General features: G+C 43.2%; 1 protein-coding gene across 1 annotated transcript in view; it reads left to right on the forward strand.

Moving 5' to 3' along the window:
* The window catches only part of MYO3B (myosin IIIB), a gene marked incomplete at both ends in the record, with an annotated part of 382,371 nt that overhangs the window by 264,068 nt on the left and 93,578 nt on the right, over window positions 1-24,725 (forward strand). Inside the window, 2 exons of the mRNA XM_079709748.1 lie at window positions 8,414-8,515; window positions 12,998-13,100. Coding sequence (XP_079565874.1) covers window positions 8,414-8,515; window positions 12,998-13,100 — 205 coding nt within the window. The remainder of the gene's footprint in view (window positions 1-8,413; window positions 8,516-12,997; window positions 13,101-24,725) is intronic.

The following is a 24,725-nucleotide window of genomic DNA, read 5'->3' on the forward strand; positions in this document are numbered from 1 at the left end:
CAATAATTTCCTAGAACGAGATTTCCACAAATATCCCTAGGTGCACAGGACAACTATATTGTAAATTCGGAAATTTCTTTCTTTCATTCACTTATTCAACTGTTTAAGTACCTGCTTTATGTTGGAGCTACTACCAAGATGAGCAATAGGATTTCATTTGGGGCCTCAAATTTTCCATCTTCAATACAGAGGGCTAAAAAACATTCTCTCCCTCAAATGGATGCTGTTTGTATAATCAGGTCCTCTATATTATGTCAACATTCAATGGAAGGGAGTTCTGTAAAACTCCAAAGAGTCAAAATCATTATAAAATATAGCTGAGGATATACACTGAAAATGGCCCATGCTTCTTGAAGGTGAAAATAATTAGGTAGATATTTTTCAGTCTGTCGAATCTGTGCATAAGCAGGTTGTTGATCACAAGCCAAACAGTAGAGGAAAGTCAAGCGAATGTACCATCGAGAGAAAAGGTCCACTTTGAACAGACAGAAGGAAAGCAAGCCGCCCTTTGTCACTCCTTTATGCATCTGTATTTGTCATTCTACCTCTATTCCAATGTTTCTTTACTCACTCCATTTCTATCTCTTAGAAGGATTCCTGGTCATTTTGCACAAAAAAATATAACCCCTCAAAATGTGAGAGAAGACAGATTGTGAACTCTTCTTGGCAGGAGCCAGCTGCCTGTCCTTTTCTGGTGTTTTAGGCCATTTCCACACAAGAGTAAAGCAGCATCTAGGGGAAAGAATTAACTGGAGCATCTGAGCCTGAGGTGAACTGTCAACTCACACTAGCTCCACTGTCTTCTAAAGCTCTGCTTAACCAAAGGCAGGGTGCCCTTCAGGCTTACACAAGGGTCCTGCTGAGTCCACTTGCACTGTCTGGCTTTCTCTAACTCTCTGTAGATAAAGGTCTGTGGCTGGTTTCTGACAACCACAGGCATAACGTTTTGGAGGGGGAAATGTTTGGGGGGACAAGCATTGTGATTTACTTGGGGAAAATGTGCCTTGTCTGTGAGCAGGGTCAGGACATACAGAGAGCCCCGGAAGCATGGCTTCAAGAAAGTGGTTTATAGCGGAGGGAATGGGCTCTGCCAAACCTCAAGGGGCACAAGCAGTAGAATTCTTGCCATGAAATAACTTGTGATGCAAAGGCATGTCCTTTGCTATGGAATCAAAGTATTACCTATGTTAGAATTAAACACCCAGAGGGCAGGGTACTATTCACCTAATGCACAGAGAAGAAGCTGCAAAGCCAAAGTGGGTTTGATGTCCACTTGCCTGATATCCTACCGACATGGCATGGAAATGCTCAAGATGAAACTTTGGTGCAGCAGTTGGCACCCCAGGACTCAAGATTAAATTTCAGAGCAAGCCCATGGATAGAACCTCTTCAGTTTGGAATCGCTTCCTCCTTTATGGACCTCATGTAGAGCTCTAGAACCTGGCTGCAAAGAGGCAGTGCCCAAAATGGTATCCTTACCACTTTAACATTGAGTGAAGCAACAACTTTATGATCAGTAATAATTGATTAATAATGGTGTCAAAACCACACTCGAGTTGCCTTTATGTCTTTTAATGTTTTTTCACATAGAATCATAAAATGTGGGGCTTCCCTGGTGACGCAGTGGTTGAGAGTCCGCCTGCCGATGCAGGGGACACGAGTTCGTGCCCCGGTCTGGGAAGATCCCACATGCCGCGGAGCGGCTGGGCCCGTGAGCCATGGCTGCTGAGCTTGCGCGTCCGGAGCCTGTGCTCCGCAACAGGAGAGGCCACAACAGTGAGAAGCCCGCATACCGCAAAAAACAAAAACAAAAAGAATCATAAAATGTGGTATCACATTTTCTAACCCTTATTAGTTATTGGGCTCTATCCAAGTTACAGTAAAGAAACATTCAGGGGAAAAATTAACTGTGCTATGGAAAGAATTATCAGGCTTTTTTCCTCAAAAGACTCCTGTGTGTACAAAGGCAGATTTTGTTTCCCCCTAAATAGATGAAACAGAAGCCCAGAGAGTCTACATAAGTTGTCTCCCCTTATGTGTTACATGAGCATAATGACTGGTATCAGAGCCCTCTTCTGAGTCTTTACCCAATGCTCTTTCTAGTAGAACATGCTCTACTAGATGGTTTCCATCTTGGATATGGCACATGGACATAGAGTACCAGTCAAAACTTTGGGGAGAGTTTTATATACCATCCTAAGCATGTGGACTTTGCAGTCAGAACTACTGACTTCAAATCCTGGCTATACCACCATTTGTCATATGGTTTGGGGGAAATTGCTTAACTTCTGAGCTTTAGTTTCCTTAGCTATAAAGTGAGGCTTGTTAAGGTCTAATTCTCTGGACTGTTGTGAAGATGATAGCAGATAATATACACAAAGCATCCTGCATGGGACCCGGCACATGGCAGATATTCAGTAAGTGTTAGTTTCCTCTCTGTTCCCCCTTCCTAAGTATGAACTTAACTTGAGGGGGAAAAAAAATTGTCTGTGAAATACTCTTCTATGATTAGAATAATAATGTTATAACTTCAAAAAGATGAAACTATTTCTCTCACTTCTGCAGAAAAAAAATGGTACCTGTCAAATCTCAAATACAATTACAATAAAGCCTTTATAAAAGAGAGAATTTTCCAAATCTTAACTTATGTCTTGCTTATCTGACAGGGAAAAATTAAAATACAACAATAGCATGTGAAAGATTTCAGGTGGTTTTGTTTTTATCAAGAGCTATTCTCCATCATGCTGAGAGCTTGGTTCATTTGTGTGGACACATTTTTCAGTGACCTCAAAATTGTTCCGACTTAGGTGGTGTGCTCCTGACATCATTTTTCCCACTCAGGGGTTTGAGGCCCTTCTGCAACTTGTTCTGTAAAATAACAAGTCTCCTCCTCACCTCCTTCCAGAAGTCAGAAATTCTAAAATCCAGGAGTTAAATATCACCCAGATTTGCTGCTCTGCTGGTGTGGAAAGCAAGTCGCCTTTCAGATGTCTGAAGAGTTGGAAGATGTTGGTGAGCCTGTCACATTTAACCCACAGTGACGGGTGATTGGCAACATAACAACTGAGCGACAGCCATTTGGCCAAGAGTTCAAACCCCAACATGAAGAGCCATTGCAGGATCACGGCTTGATTTGCTGTGGCCATGAAGTCTGAATCACCCAGCACAGAGGCAGAGGCAGAGGTGACAGCTGGTAGCCATTCTCATCAATAAAGTTGTGACGGGTGAGATGTACAAGCGACCAGAGCCTGCTAATTTCATAGACTTTGAGCCAAGTGCTTAGTGTCAAAACCAGCTATGGTCAGTGATGCAAACGATTGTGAAGGGTCCCTCGTCAACAGCAAGGCTTTCCTCACCAGACTCTCCTCCTAGTGGGTTAGAAGCAGTTGCATCCTGCTGTCCAGGAACAATCCAGTTTGAGGATAAGGAGGACTTATCCTTTTATTTTTTTAAAATTCTGGTAACTTTTTGCAAGTCAGATTTATTGAGGTATAATTTATACAGAGTAAAACTCAGTTTGATAAAATTGGATGAACACATATAGTCAGGTAACCCCCTCCACAATCAAGAAAAGGAACGTTTCCGAAAGTTCTCTCATGCCCCTTCTGTCGTCCATCCCTTCCCCACCCCCAGCTACTGGTGACCACTAATGGTTTTCCTGTCCCTGTAATTTTACATTTTCCAAAATGTCATATAAATGGAGTCATATAGTATGTAGATATTTGAGTCTGGCTTCTTTCACTTATCATAATGCTTTTGAGAGTCATCAGTGTTGTTACATTTATCAGTACTTTGTTCTTTTTCATTGCTGAGCTGAATTCTGGTCTGTGGATATACCACAGTTGTGTCCATTTACCAGCTAAAGGACACTTGTTTCCAGTTCCTGTGATTATGAATAAAGCTACTATAAACTTTCAGAAATTTGTCTTTTTAAGAAAAATTTAGAGGAAAGTAAATAACTTTGTTTTATAAGAAGCCAGAATGATCCTAGAGGTAAGAGTTGTTTCCTTCTTGATTAACCAATAGAAATGCTTATTTTTATAACATCTTATACTTTTTGCATGGCAATTTACAATTCATACGTTCATGCAAAGGACTTCCACTAACCTTATTCCTGTAATTATCATAGTAACCCTGAGAGGTAGGTTAGGGATTTTATCCCATTTTACAGATTGTGGCTAAGAAACCTCCCGCAATTCAGACTCCTGACTCCTGATCTGCTGTCCTTCCCCCCAAACATTCTGAACATCCTGTCTATAAAGAACACTCTGCTGGATGCTTTGGGGGTGGTCACAAAAACAACATAAAAATTTTGCCTTTTTTTTCCCCTTAAAAAGAGAGGAAGACAGTCTGATGCCCCACATCATACATCATCAGGGAAATACAAATTAAAACACTGGTGAGATACCACTATTTACCTGTTAGAATAGCCCAAATCTGGAACACCGACAGCACCAAATGCTGGTGAGAATGTGGAGCAATAGGAACTCTCATTCATTGCTGGTGGGAATGCAAAATGGTGCAGCCACTTTGGAAGAGAGTGTGGTGGTTTCTTATAAAACTAAACATGCTCTTACTGTATGATCCAGTAATCGTTCTTCTTGATATTTTCCCAAAGGAGTTGAAAACGTGTGTCCACACAAAAACCTGCACAGATGCAGGCAGCTTTACTCTTAAGTGTCAAAACTTGGAAGCAACCAAGATGTCCTTCTGTAGGCGAATGGATAAACCGTGGCACATCCATACAACGGGATCGTTTTCAGCACTGAAAAAAAGTGAGCTATCAAGCCACAAAAGACATGAAGTAATCTTAAATGCATATTACTAAGTGAAAGAAGCCAACCTGAAAATGATACATACTGTATGGTCCCAACCGTATGACATTCTGGAAAAGGCAAAACTATGGAGACAGTAAAAAGACCAGTAGTTGTCAGGGGGTGAGGAGCTGTGGGAAGGGATGAATAGGCAGAACACAGAGGATTTTTAGGGCAGTGAAAATACTCTGTATGGTACCATAATGATGGATACATGTCATTACACTTTTGTCCAAACTCATAGAATGTACAGCACCAGGAGCGAGCTGTAATGTAAACTATGCAATTTGGGTAATTATGGGAAATTATGATGTGTCAATGTAGGTTCATCGATCGTAACAAATGTACACTTGATGGCGGATGTTGATGATGGGGAGACTGTGTATGTATGGGGGCAGAGGGTTAGAGGAGATCTCTGTACCTTCCCCTCAATTTTGCTGTGAACCTAAAACTGCTCTAAAAATACACACTTTTTAACAAGGGGGCACAGTCTCAGATGGAACCAGGACCAACACGCCTACCACAGCCTTGACAGGAGTACTAAGCTAGAGCCAACTAACACAGCCACAAGGAGCAAATGATCTATGACGCTCCCACCCAGTCCTTTTTGGAAACAGGCAGGACATAAATTATAAGAAATGAATCCAACCTGAGGCTGCTGGGAGTCGGGAGAGAAGAGAGCGGCAGTCCCTAGAAGCTGGAATGGAAGAAAAATTCCTCAGTGATGTTCCAGGATAGGCAAGAAACTGACCTCTAGGGTGAGGGAAAGCCTCCCTCCTTAGCCTCCAAGTTAGAGAAAGCAGTTCCCAGACAAGACTTTCTTTGAACTCTCAAAGTTTGACTGGAATAATAACTGGAATTAAGTAGTGAAGAATCAAAGTGGAAAATGCTCTCATAGGCCTAAAATTACTAGACTTGTTTTGTGTGGTGGAGATGGAGGCCAGGGTTTCTGATGCAGCTGTAGGGAGGAAAAACGTGTCAATGAGATTCTATTCTTTAAGAATTCGACTTTGTGCTGCTTTTGGTGGCATTTGCCTGTTGGACCTCCAACAAGTTGGCCTCTTTAAATCCTGATAAGATGGCTGCTGACCAGCCGTCACTCCAGCCAGAAACCCCAGGGTCCTCGTGCCATTGGCCCACAGTGATGAGGGGGGGAAGGCTGGGCTTCTGTGCCTCACCTGTATGCGCCCTCTCTGCCAGGTACAGTGGGCACCTGTGCCAGGTCCATGGTGAAGGCAGGAACGCTTACCCAGCCTAGATCACCAACCAGAAAACCTACCCAGTGTCCCTGCTGGAAATAATGCCTGGGTCTGTCCTCTGGGTGGGTCATCAAACACCAGGCCAGAGCCTCCTTCTGCCGCGGCTAATCTGTGGGACCCTTAAAGGCCCAGGCATGTGAATGAAATAGTCTGAATTTTATTTCCATTTGTAAATTTAAAAATAGGACAGTGGAGGTTAATCATTTTTAAATGTTTAAATAAATGTGCTCTACCCTGTAATATTTAGGAATTCAGACTTTAGGGCAAAACTGCTTAGGTTTGAACCCTGTGTCTGCCATTCTCCAGCTGTGTGTGACTTTCCTGGGAAAATCATTTAACCTCCCTGTGCCTCAGTTTCCTCAGCTGTAAAATGGGAATAATAGTGGTCTCTGCCTTTTACAGTTCCTATGAGGATTAAATGAGTTAATTTTTATAAAGGGCTTAGGACACTGGATGGAACATCATAATTCATACATTTGTATTTGTTAAATACAAATAATGGCCATTTCCCTAGCTCCTGTTCCTAGTTTTTCTCCCGCCACCCCATCCCCACCTTGCCAGCCAATTCAAGCTGAATGCACATACTTGATCTTTTTCTCCTCTTTCTTCTAGTTAAACCTTTAACATCCATCAGCTCCCCCTTCTCATATTATTGTAGTTTCCTAGGGCTACAAATTACCACAAACTTTGTAGTTTAAAACAACGGAAATTTATTCTCTCACAGTTCAGGAGACTAGAAACCCAGAATCAAGGTGTCACTGAGGTTGGTTTCCACTGGAGGCTCTGAGGGAGAATCCTTTCCATACCCCTCTCCTAGCTCCTTCTGGGTCCTAGCAATCCTTGGCATCCCTTGGCTTGTTAGACCCATCACTTCACTCTCAGCTTCTGTTGTCACATGCATTCTCCCTGTGTCTTTCTGTGTCTTCACATGGCCTTCTTATAAGGATACTAATCGCTGGATTTAAGACCCACCGTAATCCAATAGGGCCTCTTTTTAAACTAATTACATCTGCACAGACCCTATTTCCAAGTAAGGTCACACATTCTGAGGTTCCCGGTAGATATGTCTTTTTATTCTCACTCTCTGTGTCAGAATGCAAGCTCCGTGAGGGTAGGGACTGTGTGTGCCTCCTTAAGTATAGTCTGAGTTAGCTGGCATTAGTTAACACGGGAATGTTTACTGGGCCTCCATAAAGGAATGGAGAGACATGGCTGGGTCGCAGAGCAATGCTTGAAGCAGGAGAGCCATCCAGAAAGAGGGAGAGGGACGGCATGAAAAAAACACATCTGAGGAAATAAAAAAGGAGAGAGGTCAGAGATCCCAAATATTCTAATATGGTATATCTAGAAGCACTGTCAGCAGAACTGGAAACAGCCAGAGTTAGGAGGAGGTGCAGACGAGAGAGAAAACAGGGTCTAGATGACAGGCCAGGGAGAAGGGAGACGGGACAGAGTTAGGGTTGATGCCTAAGGGAAGAGGCCGAAGACGGTCTCCTCTGTGGAGAGGAGGCCCCGGTGGCAGGATGGTTTCTTCTAAAGCCAAGGGATCCAGTTGGAAAGGACCTGGTCTCTCCAGATACTTGAGGTGGTCTGAGATGTTGGGACATCTTCAACCCATTGTGACCTTGAGGGTCGTGGAGCATGGAAGAAGACATGGGACAGCCGGGAACATCCCTTTAGCACCTTTACACCCAAGCCATCAGCTGTCTTGGTAGAGAAGTATTTTGGCGTTCATCAACGCGAAGTAAGCTAAACTGGATGATGAAAAGCTGCAGTGGTGACATTCCTCGACTAAGAATTGTGTGTAGCCTGTTTTTTCCATGGCAGAGTAATTGACCGTTGACCCACAAAGGTCAGTGGACAGGACTGCATGACAAAAGAGGCCTGCCCTAGAGCAGACATTTGGAGGGAAGTAGGAGACCTGTCTCTCTTTTTACTCTCAGGCGGAAACTGAAAGGCAACAGGAAAGCCATCCAGTTGTCAAACCAAGAGCCCTGGCCTAGTACACTCATGACTCTATTTGTCTCCCAGCTCCCTATTTCACTAACGCAATCAGTGAGACAGAGAGGTTACCCAACCTACCCAATGTCACCAAACTAGTAGGGAGTCCAGCCAAGACAGCTACTAATTCTCCTGTTCCCTATAGTTGTGCCCTTTCACAACCACACTGTATTAAATCTTCAAAATAACACTGAACCCATGGGTGAAATTCATCATCTCAGAGCCTCAAACCATAAGAAAAGTGTGGGTTTCCCTAGCCACACTGTATCTCCCACTTTGGTAATTCGTCTAGGTGTAGGGCATAACCTAGAGAAGATTCTGTTTTGTTTCATTCCACAGGGAGCCCTTCAGACCAAAGCTGTGATCTACACCCCACCGTTGCAGGGGGCCCCAGGGGAACTGCCCAGGTTCAAGACTTCAGTGAGCCCGGCGACCACAAAGGTGAGGTCATTAGAGGTTTGGGATGGGTGTCCTGTATTTGTGGACACTCCAGAGAAGATTCCAGAGCTGGAAATGATCACCTGATATGGACCCTCTGTCGGGCATTCTTTTTTTTCCTACAGGTGACAGCTGATTAAATTCAGGGGCAGCCTTGCAGGGGACCCTGCAAGGTGATTTCACAGAAGGAGAGAGAGTAGACAGAGATAAGCTCAAGCCCTCCCTCCACAGCTGTCCTGCGTGCCCAGTTACCTGTTCACTGGGGAAACGGGTCTAGTTGCAGCTCTCTGTACCAGCTGTCTCCCTTCCACCCATCCTCTTAGAGCAGACGCTGACATGTTTCTCTCTGATTTACCTTAAGACCTTCTGAAAGTTTAGCTTCTCAGGAAGATCTTTCTGTGGTCCTGACACTGGAACATGTTGAGAACATTCATGGGGGGAAGGAACACTGTGGACAAGAAGTTAAAACTTGGGTATCTGGTCTAAGCCTTCCCTTAATTACCATCATTGTAAAATGAGAGAATTGGACTAAATCAGTGGTTTTCAAACATTTAAAAAATATTTTTTTTTCAGTTTGAAGTTTTTTTCAGTTTGAAGTTCCCTGGACTTCCGCTTGAAGAAGAAGCTATGATTTTTAAAAATATGACCTTTAACGTTAATGCTAGCATTGTATGGAAAGAGAAACTGAGTTGCCCTGGATTTCACGGTAGAGTTTGTAGTTACAGTTTATCCGCCAGGCCAGGTAAGGAGGCTCTGGGCGCTTCCAGCTCCTTTGGAATCTGCTGCCCAGCCTAGGTTTCAAGAAAATACACAACTGGAGCTTTACCTGGGGGCAAGGAGGTTAGGGTGTGGGAAAAAAAGGAAAGGGAGAGCCCCAGGAGCAGCAGTGTTTCTTGAACTTGAGGAGACATGGAGGTGGAGACGGTGAGACACTTTTCATTTTCAAAAAAGGATGTCTAGCTCTTACAGACCTGCAGTCTAGACCCTTTCTCCCTAGCAGAAGTCAGAAATAGGAGTCTTCCTCTTGGAATCAGCACGCAGGTATGTTTTCTTTGGCCAGACACAGAGTTTTTGTTATGTTTTTTTACAAAAACATTGAACCCGAATGTTTTCAGATAGGGTGTATGTCCTCTGGCTCGCCACAAACCCCACTACTCCCCACCCTCTGCCTGACACTGCTCATATTCGTGTTACCTGAGTGACCCCAAAGGCATTTTGAGTTTGTAACACTTGCTATGTTGTTTTCTTTCTTTTTTTTTTTTTTTCCTCCTGATGGTCAAATGCTTTTTCATCCTATTTCAAAATGGTCCAGTGGAGGGCTTCCCTGGTGGCGCAGTGGTTGAGAGTCCGCCTGCTGATGCAGGGGACACGGGTTCATGCCCCGGCCTGGGAAGATCCCACATGCCGTGGAGCGGCTGGGCCCGTGAGCCATGGCCGCTGACCCTGCGCGTCCGGAGCCTGTGCTCCGCAACAGGAGAGGCCACAACAGTGAGAGGTCCGTGTACCGCAAAAAAAAAAAAAAAAAAAAAAAAGATCCAGTGGAGAATTGGCTCAATTTTCCTGGGAAATATGAATGGCTCTAGAGTTCAGCCTGATTTTGGAAGGATTCAACTCCTCCAGAGAAGTCCCTCCCAGTATTTCTTTATTCCACTTAACCAGAATACTTAAGGATGCTTCCCTGAAGACAGGAGACCCATGTCTGGAGGAGCCTCTGTGGTCACACCTGCACATACCTCAAGTCTGATATTTTGTGAACGTTTCTGCTATTGAAGTTCATCATTTAGTTTTCTCAGCCATGTCACTGGTCTAATTCCTTTAACCTGATCTACTCACTTAGAATGAATCACCCTATTTTACTCTACTGTTTTTCTCCATAGCTCCATTTCTCCAATCTCCTTGTTTAACAATTAATTTGCCAGAGAGATGCCAGGTGATTCCAACTGTCACCAGACATATTTAACAATATTTGACAATTTCGGATTTTGCTTTGAACTCAATGGTTTGACAACCTCCTTCTTATTTTTTATTCATTAAAAGAAAAACTTTTAAAGTATAATTGATCTACAACATTATGTTTGTGTCAGGTGTACAACATAATGATTACTTCCTTCTTATTTAAGGTTATCTCTTTACTCTGACCCAAATCCTTATCCCTGCTCTTCTGGCAGAGCTGGGAGATGGAGGGGCAGACTTCATCTAAGCTTTAATAAGAATATTCTGTAAGTTTCTGTTTGGTTTTTAAACTTCAAATAACTCTAAAAAATCAATATTTTGATGACTGAGGTGCAAGTGAATAAGAAACAAGGAATGAGTTTTCCCTTTAATTACACGAATAGAAACTCTATGGGTTGTTACTGGAAACCCAGGCAAAGTAACTGAGGGCATTTTGCTAAGCTCCAAATAAAGGTGTTACTGCCTTCTTTCTCCCTGGTAGTGGAAAGGGCACCTTCCTAAGGATAGCCCCAAACCAAAAGGGGTTGGTGGTCTTTCCTAGCTTTGCTTGTGCTTCTTCTTCTCCGAATTGCTCCTTTTCATACTGAGGATCTCAAAATAGGTGCAGACAATAGCAACCTCAACTTCCCACATGGCAAGACCATCTAGGGTTTGATCAGTGAGTGATAGCCCTTGGTGCTGCTGAACTGGGCCAGAGAACAAGGTTAAAAATGAGTTGTGTCGGTTTTCCTTCTTAATAAGGAAACAGATATTTGTGCCCCTGAAGTGGGCTTCTCTCTTTTTTTTTTATGTCAGTTCTTGATTTTATGCTGCTTATACAGTATTACAAGTGAGCTTGGGCCAAACAATGTTTTAGAATCTCCGGAAGAGGAAACCTTCCTGGTCCTCTAACCGGAGAAGTTCATCTGTCAGGAGGAGGCAGGGAGGGGAGGGGAGGGGATCAGCTCATGAAATTCTAAAAGGCTATTTTTCTTGATTTCTCCCTTTTTTTTCCCCCTTCTTTTAATATTGTTGTTTCACTGTTTGGCCATAATGTTTGTGTGTGTGTGTGTAATAATAAAAATGTAATAATGTTCCATATAAAATTTTCTCTTTATCCTTTTGGTGTTTATAGCAATAGTAATAACAACAACAGATGGTCTTATCTACCACTGATAGCGAAAAAACATTACATTTCTTCTACACAAGAGATAAATATGCCTAAGGAACCAAACCAGTAATGTAGAATCAGAGCATACTCTTTCCAGAATAGACAACACAAAAAACAATTGATTTCCATATTTCTTTTTCTGTACTCCATTTTTGTTGTGTTATATGTTTCATCATTATAACATTAACCTTTTATATTTTATGTACCTTCCACAATATGTCACAATTGGTAAATTTACAGATTATCTTCATTGGTTGTATTTTGGTTTGGATGTTTCTAGATGATCTGAAATAAGGATAGCAAATAGGTGTAGAGTCTCTTTACAACCCTAAAGGATTGGTAGTGACTACATGGAACTATGATTCTCAGCCTTGGCCACACTTTAAAATTATCTAGAGAGCTTTTTAAAAATGATGCCAACCCCACACCAGATCAGTTTCAGAATCTCTGGGAGTTGGGTTCAGGCATATTTAAAATCTTCACTGGTGATTCTAATGTACAGCTAGGATTAAGAATTGTTGATCTGGAGCAGTGTCTCCCAAACTTCAACATGGATCCTGATTACCTCAAGGGCTTGTTAAAAACACATATTGCCAGTCTCCACCCCCGGACTTTCTGGTTCACTTAGGTCACGGCTGGGACCCAAGAATTTGCATTTCTAACAAGTCTCTAGGCGATGTTGATGCTTCATGAGATGTGTTCTTGATTAGCCGTGATGATGTGGGGTCCATACTTTGAGAACCACTGATGTGAAACGTTGTGTTAGAAAGGAACTTGAAGCCGAATGAAAGTTCAAGAGAGAGGGACCATGATTAGTCAGTCATGGCTGCCATGGTCACAGGAAGGAGGCAGTGTATTTGTGACCCCCGACTCTTGAGAAACTCACCAGTAAGCTGTCCTCAATCACAATACAGAACTGAGTTCCTCCTGGAATGATTCCCTAGTTGCCATAATCCTAGCCATGTTGTGACAGTGTTTCTCGACCACTGTCCTCATCAGCGGGCAGCCCTGCCCAGCCCAGCTGGGAATGGAGGCTGGTCTCCTAACTCTGTCTAGCACTGCACCATTCCAGCCACTATGTGCTGCTGCCCTCACCATCTACCTCACCGTGGGGCTTCCAACCTGCCCACTCTTTATATCTGTTGTCAAAGAGAGGTAGCTTGTTTTCCTATAGATGAGTCATTTTATCCAGTTTGCTGGCTGGGACCGAGTACTGAGCAAGGCCTGTAATCACAGAACAGGTCAGTTTTGATGAGGTGTCCTAGACAAAGGCTGCAGAAAGGGAGCAGCACGAGGACGGGGAGACAGGTGCGGCGGAGAGTAAACCCTGCCTACTTCTGAGTTTATCCTTAGTCTCTAAATACTCATTTGCTTTCTCTCAGTTCTGAGGGGCTCTATCGATCATAAAAGCAGTCCACAAGCAGAATCCAGCAATGGCCGTGCAAAGACTTCAAGCAACTCTCCTGCTATCGCTGAGAAAGATCGGTGAGTCTTATCCATAAGATTTCATTCCAATGGATAATGAAACAACAGTATTTCTTACACTGTGTTCTTTTGGTGAGTTGGAGAGAGTGGAGCCAAAAAGTATTGCCTGTCAGATTCTTCCATGTCAGAGGTCATTACTCTGTGGGCAAAAGTCTTTGTTCCACAGGGCAACCTGACTACAGCCCTCTCTCGTGGGTTCTCGTGGTGAAACCTGTACTGGGCCTCATTAGGTTAAAGCAGCGGTTCTCAACTGGGGGCAGTTTTGCCCCCCTCCTTCTGGGGACATGTCTGGTTGTCACAACTTTTCTCAGAGGGGCTTGTGCTAAGGGCATCTAGTGGCTAGAGGCCAGGGATGCTGCTACACATCCTACAGTACATAGGACAGGCCTCCACAGCGAAGAATTGCTTAGCCTAAGAAGGCACTAGGCCTGAGGTTAAACAAAACTGTGGGCTTAAGCTAATGCAAAAAGGGTGTATCATTTTTATTACAAGTTTACTCCAGGATTTTGGAGAAATAAGCAGGCCAGTAGAAAGTTCTTCACATATTTTCACCTGGAAAAAGAGGTGGCCTTGATTTATAACTTTTAAAAATAATTCTTAATTTTTTGAGACATCTTATTAATATTTTTGAAACTTGACAAATTAAATTCTCAGTCCTTCACTAGCGGTCTCAAATTGCTCGAGCTGCTTTCAAAGTAGACTAAAGTTGTCTCTCGGTAGCCACGGGCATTGGTTCCAGGAGCCCCCACGGGCACCAAAACTAGCAGATGCTCAAGTCCCTTATATATAAAATGTCACGGTAGAGTCTGCCCTCCATATCCATGGGTTTCCCAATCGCAAATTCAACCAACCTTGGATTTGCGCGAAACCCACGCATATGGAGGGCAGATTGTCCTTCCCTAAATAGTCAGAATAGCTTATTTAAGGGTACTTGATGAAATAGTATAGACCTAACATCTCATTTTAGAATAACAAAGTTTAGAATTTCCGTTGCAGCAGAAAGACCACTGAACTTGGCAGGTGGAAGACTTGGGTTCTGGTCCTAAAGCTAGCATTTTCCAGCTCTTTGATCTTGGGCACGTCAGTGAACCAGTTTGGGAAATGGCTCCAGCCCCAGCCTGACTGCCGTCAACCTCAGCTGATGACTAACTTTACTCAGAATATCAGGACAGTGCTGTGAGCAACGTCCACTTCCCTTCCCTCCACCTTAGAATCGCTCCTTCTGTTCAGCTGTCCTTTCTTCCTTCGCTCCCATCTCAAAAGACCGTAGGTTCCCTCCCTGGCTCACCCCTCTGTGGTGTCCCTGCCCTCCAGGCCCTGCCATCATCAGGTAGCCCAGCCCCTCCTGCCACCTCTTCTCTTTCTGCTGCCTCTTCCCCTTTTGCTGATTCCTCTCCCCATTCTAACAAAAGCCTGCCCTTGGCCCTGTCACTCCCTCTTCTTATTTGACCATCAGACTTCCTCAGACTGACATCATCAAGCTCAGTTGCCTCATTCCATCACCAACCCCTCCCTCCCTAAACCTGAAATCTGATCTGTGCCCTCACCACATCCCTCAAACAATCCTTGGGAAGCTCAGTTCCCAGTCACAGGAGCCTCATATTCATCAGGCTCTACAGCTCTCAGTGCCATGTGCTGTGCTTTCCTTGGACCGGACTCTTCCGTGGGTTTCTACAGCACCGCGGTCCTCAGCTTCTTTCTCCAAGATGTACTCCGTCTTTATCCTCCTTCTCTTCCACCCACCTTGAAATGTAGACAGTTCTCCAAATCCTTGACTGTCATCTTTCTGTACTTCTCCCCTGGGTGATATCCTCTCTCACTAGTGTATTCTGGTGCCAACTCTCAGATGAGTGAGTGTGACTATCAGATCTCTGTTCTGAGCTCCACACTCCTACAGCCACCTCCTGTTGCCCATGGATTCCTGATCCACATACCAGAGCCTCAATAGAAAAGTCCACCAAGCACCTCCCCTGGCTCACCTGACCTTGCCACTTCTGTCAGTGCTCTCTTGTGACCTGGTCTTCAAACCTGGTGCTCATTTTTGATCCCTACCTCTCACTTAACCCCATTCCAGTCACTTTCTTATCATCCTCCCTGGCCCAGGCCTACGTCTGTCTCTGTCTCTCTGTCCACTCGCTCCTCTTTACAGACCAGCTCTCATTTCTGACACCTGATCAATTGTCCTAAAGCTACTCTGACTTTTAAAGAACGTTAATGGCTTCCCATTTTAGACCAAAAGAGGTTCAGACTCCTCAGTCTGCTATTGCAAGCCCCTCCCTGTCTCGCTCCAATTTGTCCTCCAGACTCACCTCCTGTATGACCCTATATGCACCCTCAGGCTACCTGGAATCAGACTTCATATTGTTCCTACCAATGTACCTACTTCTGTTCTCTCTTCCCACTCCTTTCTGTTCAGTTCTTACCTATTTCATCAAGATACATCATCATATCCCTTTCTTCCACAGAGAACTTAATGCTCTCTAACACTCCTTAGTCCATTTATGACAGTACTACCCAACGTGCTGGTTCACAACAAAATGATGAGCTGTGTCCAAATGTAAACCAATCCACTGCTTTCTTCATCAAAGTTTTGTCACCAACCCCCCCCCCCAAATACACACACACACACACACACACACACACACACACACGTAATCTCAGCCAAATGAAACAAGATACTTGGTAATGAATTGAATCGATTTGCATTCTGGTACTAGCCCTTACGACATTGTGAGTGGTAACATTCACAGACTGTGTCCTCAGACCACACTTTGGTGTATCACTCTCTGTGGCTCTTCCTGTTTTTGCCTGGTGTTGTGGTTGACCATGTGCTAGCACGTCAGCTTCTCAAGGGTGAGGGCTGAGTCTTCATTCTTCCTATTTCCAGTACATGCAGTGGGTCTCAATAAGTTAGTCAAGCTGACTTCCAAGACCACTCTTCAGAATTCAGATTTTTATGAAAGAAATGTTCTTCCTCCTCAATCTTTAAGTGGTGGTGGCAACAACAGGATCCAGAATAACACATCAGTTAGTGTTTCAGGACATCCCTGCCCCAGGGGGCTGGGGGCTCATTTTTCCCACTGTGTTTGATAGTCCTCTCAGTGCCCTGTGGATGGATCAAGTCAGGGATTGAAAGGAAGGAAATCTTGGGGGGTGGGGGGTGGGCAGGCAGAGCATAATGAGAAGAGAACTGGGTCATGCCAATGGTGATGCTCTCAGCGGAAAGTAACAGAACTCAATAGATTCAAGGATCCCTCAGGATAAGAGGTCCAAAGAGAGAAGTTCCAGTGCTGGGTCTGCCACTCAGGGATGTGGACACAGGCTCCTTCCATCTCTTTCCTCTGCTATCTCAGCACGTCAGTGATACCCCCACTTATGGGCACAAGGTGGCTGAAGCAGTGTGCTAAGTATCACTTGTTCACATAGCATTGTCCAAAGCAGGAAAGAAGAGATGGATGGAAAGAGGCCTCTCCTCAGGAATCTCTCTCTGCTTGTTAGGAGGGAGACCTTTCCCAGAAGTCCCCAGGACATTCCCATCCCATCTCATCAGCCAGAATTTGCAGAGGTGGCTCCACAGGGGAGCTGCAAGGGAGGCTGGGAAAGTGAGCATTTTCACCTTCTTCAAGAGAAAGTACTCAAAGAATAAAGGGGTTGGAGAAGCAACCAGCAAAGTTTTCCAGAAGAGTCCTGAAGGGGTAGTGATAGGAGCAGATAAGTACTGGGGAATGATGGAGGAAAGGCAAAATCAGAGGAAGAGTTTATAAGGAAGACCCAGACATGACAAGAAATACTGTGAGGATAGTACGACAGGGACGTGTTGAGGTCACCCAACATTTATGGCGATGGCAAGTCTTTCCCACAATTATCTCACATAACTCACACACGGGTCTTTTGGGTGGCGTTCTTGATGAGTAAACTGAACATGGGGAAGGCTAATCAAGTAGCTCCCAAATGCTGGACCAGAGATGAGTGCTGGGTTGGAGGCATCAGATTTACCTACTCCTGCCCCAGTCAGCTAGCATGGGGGTCACCCAGTGTCACAGAGAGTAAATGGCAGGTCTGGGGTTTGAATCCGGATCTTCTGTCTCCAACAGTAATAACAACTAATATTTGATATTTGTTAACAACTTCCTGGGCACTATGCTAAGTGTTTCACATGCATGATTCTTTTTAACCCTCATAACAACCCTATGGGAGAAGTGCATATTATATTGGATTGGCCAAAAAGTTTGTTCAGGTTTTTCAGTAAGATGTTACCCAATATAATTTCTGACATTTAGAGAGTACAAGGAACTTGCCATTGTCACCTAGTCAGTAAAGTGACAGAGTAAAGATTTGAACACAGATCTTCTAACTCCAGGGCCCACACTTATAACCAGTACATTCTGCTGCCTCTCTGGGGTTCCAAATGCCTAGCCCAGGGCTTTTTCTATTCTGTGTTCTCTATAACTGTCATTGCAGCAAAACTTTTTTTTTCTTTATTTTTTATACAGCAGGTTCTTATTAGTTATCTACTTTATACATATTAGTGTATACATGTCAATCCCAATCTCCCAATTCGTCCCACCACAACCACCCACCCCCTGCCCGCCACTTTCCCCCCTTGGTGTCCATACGTTTGTTCCCTACATCTGTGTCTCTATTTCTGCCTTGCAAACCAGTTCATCTGTACATTTTTCTAGATTCCACATATATGCGTCAATATATGATATTTGTTTTTCTCTTTCTGACTTACTTCACTCTTATGACTATCTCTGTGTTCATCCACATCTCTACAAATGACCCAATTTCATTCCTTTTTATGGCTGAGTAGTATTCCATTATATATATGTACCCATCTTAAATCATAGCCAGCTAAGGAGTAAACTCTGATCAGCATCAAACTCTTACCCTGTGATTGGTGGAGAAGATTCCAGCACCAAATCTTGGGAGAAAGCCACTGGCCTCATGGGAAAGGTGTTCCCATGGGTGCATGGTGGGGCAGGGCTCACTTGGCTGGGGAGAAGGAAGCCTCACGCTGCAAGTCGAAGTCAGTGGTTGGCCTGGTGCTTCTCTGCTCCTTCCTTCCTGTGTGAGCCCATAACTGTGTACAGTGAATGACAGAATGGAAGTAGTCTTTTATGTCAGGGGGCTTTGCTCCCTTGATGGTAATCCTCCATTTTAATTCTGATAAGTACAATAGTGAGGATTACGCCCCTTAGCCCCTAATTTAATTTGGCCTGCATATGGCAAAGCTCTCACAATGCTTTTATTTGACATTCTTTAGTACAGCTAGCCTGTTGTTGTGTAAAAAGAAGCCCCTATGAGGGAGGCAGGAGATTGATCTTACTGGTGCAGATGTTTTTACCCAGCAGCTTTAACACACCCCCAGAGAAGCTGCTTCATCCTGGGCCACTTCAGTGAGGATTCAGACTCAGAGAGATCGTAACCTTCGTGACTCAGGCAGCTCAAGGGGAGCTGGCACCTCGCAAGAGGGGAAAATGAGCACATATTTCTCCCGTGTGTCATCCTTGCAGCCCCAGGGCTTGGAGCCAGTCGGACTGACCTCAGAATTGATGAGCCAGAGAAACAGCCTCCCTATTAGGGCCGACTGTGGGCCAGATTTTCCTGTGGGCTGTGAAATACAGACTGCCACATATCTTGACAGACTGTGTGGTGGGTCATTGTAGAAATACGTGGCAGTGCTAAGAAGATTCAACAAAACAAAACTTTTCTTTCCATATCAGTATCCGGAGGAGGTTTCCTCTCCCACCCTTCAATTCCCATGCTAATTTTTCCTTCCACTTCCATTTCACTCCCTCAGGGGGTTAGTGCCCTCCAGCAAATTTCCCACCCCTGTGACCAAGTTAGTGCACTAAAGCATTAGAGGACCCCCTACAGCACCAGAGGGGAAACGGCAGCAGCTGTAAGAGGAGGTAGGGGTGGTGGCCTTCTTTCATGAGATGCCTATGATGCTATGTGTTACCTTCTTCTGGTAGAAAATCAGGTGACAGACCTGGGTTTGAATCTTAGTTTAACTGTTTACAAACTATGAGACTTGGGCAAGTTCCTTCATCTTTCTGACAGCAGTATGCTAGGCTGAAAAAAGGGAACAATTGTAAAGATTAGATATAATCTTACCTCAAGAAACAAGAAAAATCTCAAATAAACGACCTAACCTTACACCTAAAACAACTAGAGAAAGAAGAACAAACAAAACCCAGACTTAGTAGAAGGAAAGAAATCATAAAGATCAGAGCAGAAATAAATGAAATAGAGGCAAAGAAGACAATAGCAAAGATCAATGAAACTAAAAGCTGGCTCTTTGAGAAGATAAACAAAATTGATAAACCTTTAGCCAAACTTATCAAGAAAAAAAGGGAGAGGACTCAAATCAATAAAATTAGAAATGAAAAAGGAGAAGTTACAATGGACACCATAGAAATACAAAGGATCATAAGAGACTACTGCAAGCAGCCTACACGCCAATAAAATGGACAACCTAGAAGAAATGGACAAATTCCTAGAAAGGTACAACCTTCCAAGACTGAACCAGGAAGAAATAGAAAATATGAACAGACCGATCACAAGTAATGATATTGAAAGTGTGATTTAAAAACTCCCAACAGGGCTTCCCTGGTGGTGCAGTGGTTGAGAGTCCACCTGCCGATGCAGGGGACACGTGTTCGTGCCCCAGTCCGGGAAGATCCCATGTGCCGCGGAGCAGCTGGGCCTGTGAGCCATGGCCACTGAGCCTGCGCATCTGGAGCCTGTGCTCCGCAACGGGAGAGGCCACAACAGTGAGAGGCCCGCGTACCACAAAAAAAACAAAAACAAAAAACAAAGTTCCCAACAAACAAAAGTCCAGGACCAGATGGCTTCACAGGTGAGTTCTATCAAACATTTAGAGAAGAGTTAACACCTACCCTTCTGAAACGCTTCTAAAAAATTGCAGAGGGAGGAATACTCCCAAGCTCATTCTATGAGGCCACCATCACCCTGATACCAAAATCAGAAAAAGATAGCACAGAAAAAAGAAAATTGCAGGCCAATATCACTGACGAACATAGACGCAAAACTCCTCAACAAAATAGTAGCAAACTGAATCCAACAACACATTAAAAGGATCATACACCCTGATGAAGTGGGATTTATCCCAGAGATGCAAGGATTCTTCAATATATGCAAATCAATCAATATGATACACCACATTAACAAATTGAAGAATAAAAAGAGTATGATCACTTAGTAGATGCAGAAAAAGCTTTTGACAGAATTCAACACCCATTTATGATAAAAACTCTCCAGAAAGTGGGCTTAGAGGGAACCTACCTCAACATAATAAAGGCCATATATGACAAACCTACAGCTAACATCATACTCAATGGGACAAGCTGAAAGCATTTCCTCTAAGATCAGAAACAAGACAAGGATGTCCACTGTCACCACTTTTATTCAACATAGTTTTGGAAGTCCTAGCTGCAGCTATCAGAGAAGAAAAAGAAATAAAAGGAATACAAATTGGAAAAGAAGACGTAAAACTGTCACTGTTTGCGGATGACGTGATACCACACATAGAAAATCCTAAAGATGCTACCAGAAATCTACTGGAGCTCATCAATGAATTTGGTAAAGTAGCAGGATACAAAATGAATACACAGAAATCTCTTGCATTCCTATACACTAACAATGAAAGATCAGAAAGAGAGATTAAGGAAACAATCCCATTTACCATCACATCAGAAAGAATAAAATATCTAGGACTAAACCTACCTAAGGAAGCAAAAGACCTGTACTCAGAAAACTATAAGATATTGATGAAAGAAATTAAAGATGACACAAACAGAAAGAGAGGTATACCATGTTCTTGGATTGGAGGAATCAATATTGTGAAAATGACTGTACTACCCAAAGCAATCTACAGATTCAGTGCAATCCCTATCAAATTACCAATGGCATTTTTCACAGAATTAGAACAAAATTTTTTTAAATTTGTTTGGAAATACAAAAGACCCCAAATAGCCAAAGTAATCTTGAGAAAGAAGAATGGAGCTGGAGGAATCAGGCTCCCTGACTTCAGACTATACTACAAAGCTACAGTAATCAAGACAGTATGGTACTAGCACAAAAACAGAAATATAGATCAGTGGAACAGGATAGAAAGTTCAGAGATAAACCCACACACCTATGGTCACCTAATCTATGACAAAGGAGGCAAGAATATACAATGGAGAAAAGACAGTCTCTTCCGCACACATAGAGAGTGGACTTAAGGACATGGGGAGGGGGAAGGGTAAGCTGGGATGAAGTGAGAGAGTGGCATTGACATATATACACTACCAAATGTAAAATAGATAGCTAGTGGGAAGCAGCCACATAGCACAGGGAGATCAGCTCGGTGCTTTGTGACCTCCTGGAGGGGTGGGATAGGGAGGGTGGGAGGGAGGGAGACGCAAGAGGGAAGGGATGTGGGAACAGATGTATATGTATGACTGATTCACTTTGTTATAAAGCAGAAACTAATAAAAAAAAATTAAAAAAAACAAAAACAAATGGGACCTCATGAAACTTAAAAGCTTTTGCACAGCAAGGGAAACCATAAACAAAATGAAAAGACAACCCTCAGAATGGGAGAAAATATTTGCAAATGAAACAACAGACAAAGGATTAATCTCCAAAATATACAAGCAACTCATGCAGCTCAATATCAGAAACACAAACAACCCAATCAAAAAATGGGTGGAAGATCTAAATAGACATTTCTCCAAAGAAGGCATACATATGGCCAAAAAACACATGAAAAGATGCTCAACATCACTAATTACTAGAGAAATGCAAATCAAAACTACAATGAGGTGTCACCTCACACCAGTCAGAATGGCCATCATCAAAAAATCTACAAGTAGTAAATGCTAGAGAGGGTGTGGAGAAAAGGGAACCCTCTTACACTGTTGGTGGGAGTGTAAATTGATACAGCCACTATGGAGAACAGTATGGAGGTTCCTTAAAAAACTAAAAACAGAACTACCATATGACCCAGCAATCCCACTATTGGGCATATACCCTGAGAAAACCATAATTCAAAAAGACACATGCACCCCAATGTTCATTGCAGCACTATTTACAATAGCCAGGACATGGAAGCAACCTAAATGTCCATCAGCAGAGGAATGGATAAAGAAGATGTGGTATTAAAAAAAAGAAGAAGAAGAAGAAGATGTTGTATATATATATACAATGGAATATTACTCAGCCAAGAAAAGGATCAAAATAATGCCATTTGCAGTGACATGGATGGACCTAGAGATTGTCATACAGAGTGAAGTAAGTCAGAGAAAGACAAATATCATATAATATCACTTGTATGTGGAATCTAGAAAAATGGTACAGATGAACTTATTTGCAAAGCAGAAATAGAGTCACAGATATAGAAAACAAACTTATGGTTACCAAGGGGGGAAAGTTGGGGGTGGGATGAATTGGGAGATTGGGATTGACATATATACACTAGTATATATGAAATAGGTAACTAATGAGAACCTACTGTGTAGAACAGGGAACTCTACTCAGTGCTCTGTGGTGACCTAGATGGGAAGGGAATCTAAGAAAGAGTGGATATATGTATATGTATAGCAGATTCACTTTGCTGTAAGCAGAAGCTAACATAACATTGTAAAGCGACTATACTCCAATATCATTTAATTTTTAAAAAATGAGAAAAAAATTTTTAAAAATCAGTTATCTGAGATTAGAGCTTAAAAAAAGATTAGATAGAATCTATGCAGATGAACTAGCACAGTTCTAGACATAATAAACACCCAATTAAAGATGATGGCAAGTTGTTGTTGGTCATGGTGATAGAAGGAGTGGTAATAATAGTAGCGATAGTAGTATTTAAAAGGTTCCTGTAAAGCTATCCTGATATAAAGAGTCAAGACCCCTCTGGTTTAGCTCTAGAGCTGTGGACTAAAATAAACATGGAGGATTCCAACACTTTAGAACAATACTTACTCTCAGCTTTAAACTGAGAGCCAAATTTTATTTTCCTGTGTTCCCTGGCTCTTATCTCAGGGATAAATCTGAGATTGACTTTGGGCCCAAGACTCACCCTTGTCAATATGGCCAGGTTTCACTGGCAACACCGTCAAATGATAACTTTCAGAGCTTCCTTGATTGTTAGAGCCTTCTTAGAGTTTAAAATATTAATTGGTCACTTTATTTTCAAAACCTTTTTGAAGCCAGAAACCTTATCACCAGCTGAAAGGAGCTTTAACGAAACATCTGTTTTGAATTATATTTTCCTTGTGGATTTGCTTATGGCTATACATAAATATTTATCTGGACTGTTTGAATAAACCTTAAATCATCAGTGATCCTTGTGCAAAGGACTCCTTTAGAAGGACCGTGGATGTCCAGAATGTCAGAAATTAGAGTTTTCTTTATAGGACCAGATTCCAAGGGCCAGAGGCCTTTTAAAATATTTGGAGGTGTTTGGTGGTTTTCAACATCTTTTGTTTTCCTATTTCTGTATATCTGTTAATGCTGTTCCTTCTAAATAGAAATCCCTTGCCAGTTCTTTCTTTACCTGTTGATATTTAACCATCCTTCAAGGTCTCACCCATGTGGCACCTCCTGCAGGGCCTTGAAGCAGACTAGTGCCAAAAGAAGAGCAGCCCAGGTGGCAGAATAGAGTGGGCCCTGGCCCCGAGGCAGGATGTATGTGGTGGGGGGCATTCTGGGGAGGGTGAGATGTCTGGTGGGATAAAGACTGAGGATGGGTGGGAGTGGTGTGATGCAGGGAGAACTACCATAGGGAATAAGGCAGATGGGAGCCAGGATTTGGGAAGCCTTAAAAGCTGCATGAGGGCTTCCCTGGTGGCGCAGTGGTTGAGAGTCCGCCTGCCGATGCAGGGGACATGGGTTCATGCCCCGGTCCGGGAAGATCCCACATGCCGTGGAGCGGCTGGGCCCATGAGCCATGGCCGCTGAGCCTGTGTGTCCGGAGTCTGTGCTCCGCAACGGGAGAGGCCACAACAGTGAGAGGCCCGCGTACCGAAAAAAAAAAAAAAAAGCTGCATGAATGTTTTGGACTTTATTCTGTAAGCCAAGAGATGCACACCCACAGTCACTGGGTAGAATATGGTCTGCAGACATTTAATTTGGCCTGAACAATAGTTTTAAAATTCTCAATTAGTTTCCAACATATAAAAATATAAATATTTCATGTAACAATTCAGATTTCTGATGGCTCCTGAAAAGTTGGAGTATCTAGCAGCAATCTCTTAGAACTGAAGAGAGGCTGTTTTCCATTGGTGCCAACCCACTGGCCTGCTTAATTCATGGCCTGACCCCACCAGCATCTGAGTCTGATTCCCGCCCTATGTGTACAGGGGCTCCGTGCAGGTAGAGAAAACAGTTTAGGCTACAGACTCTGGAGCCAAATTGCTTCTCTTCTAGGCCCAGGTCTGTGTCCAACTAGCTAAATGACCTTGGGCAAGTTAAGCATATTTCTAACACTGGTATTTACCTTATATGGCGGTTGTGAGAATAAGCCATAGTAAAATTTCAGAGAACTACCTAGCATGTAGTAAGTACCCAAAAATATTAGCTGTTATTACTATATTCTACACAACATAGTAAACTCCA

Source organism: Hyperoodon ampullatus (genome assembly GCF_949752795.1).
Source record: "Hyperoodon ampullatus genome assembly, chromosome: 8".
Lineage (NCBI taxonomy): Eukaryota > Metazoa > Chordata > Mammalia > Artiodactyla > Ziphiidae > Hyperoodon > Hyperoodon ampullatus.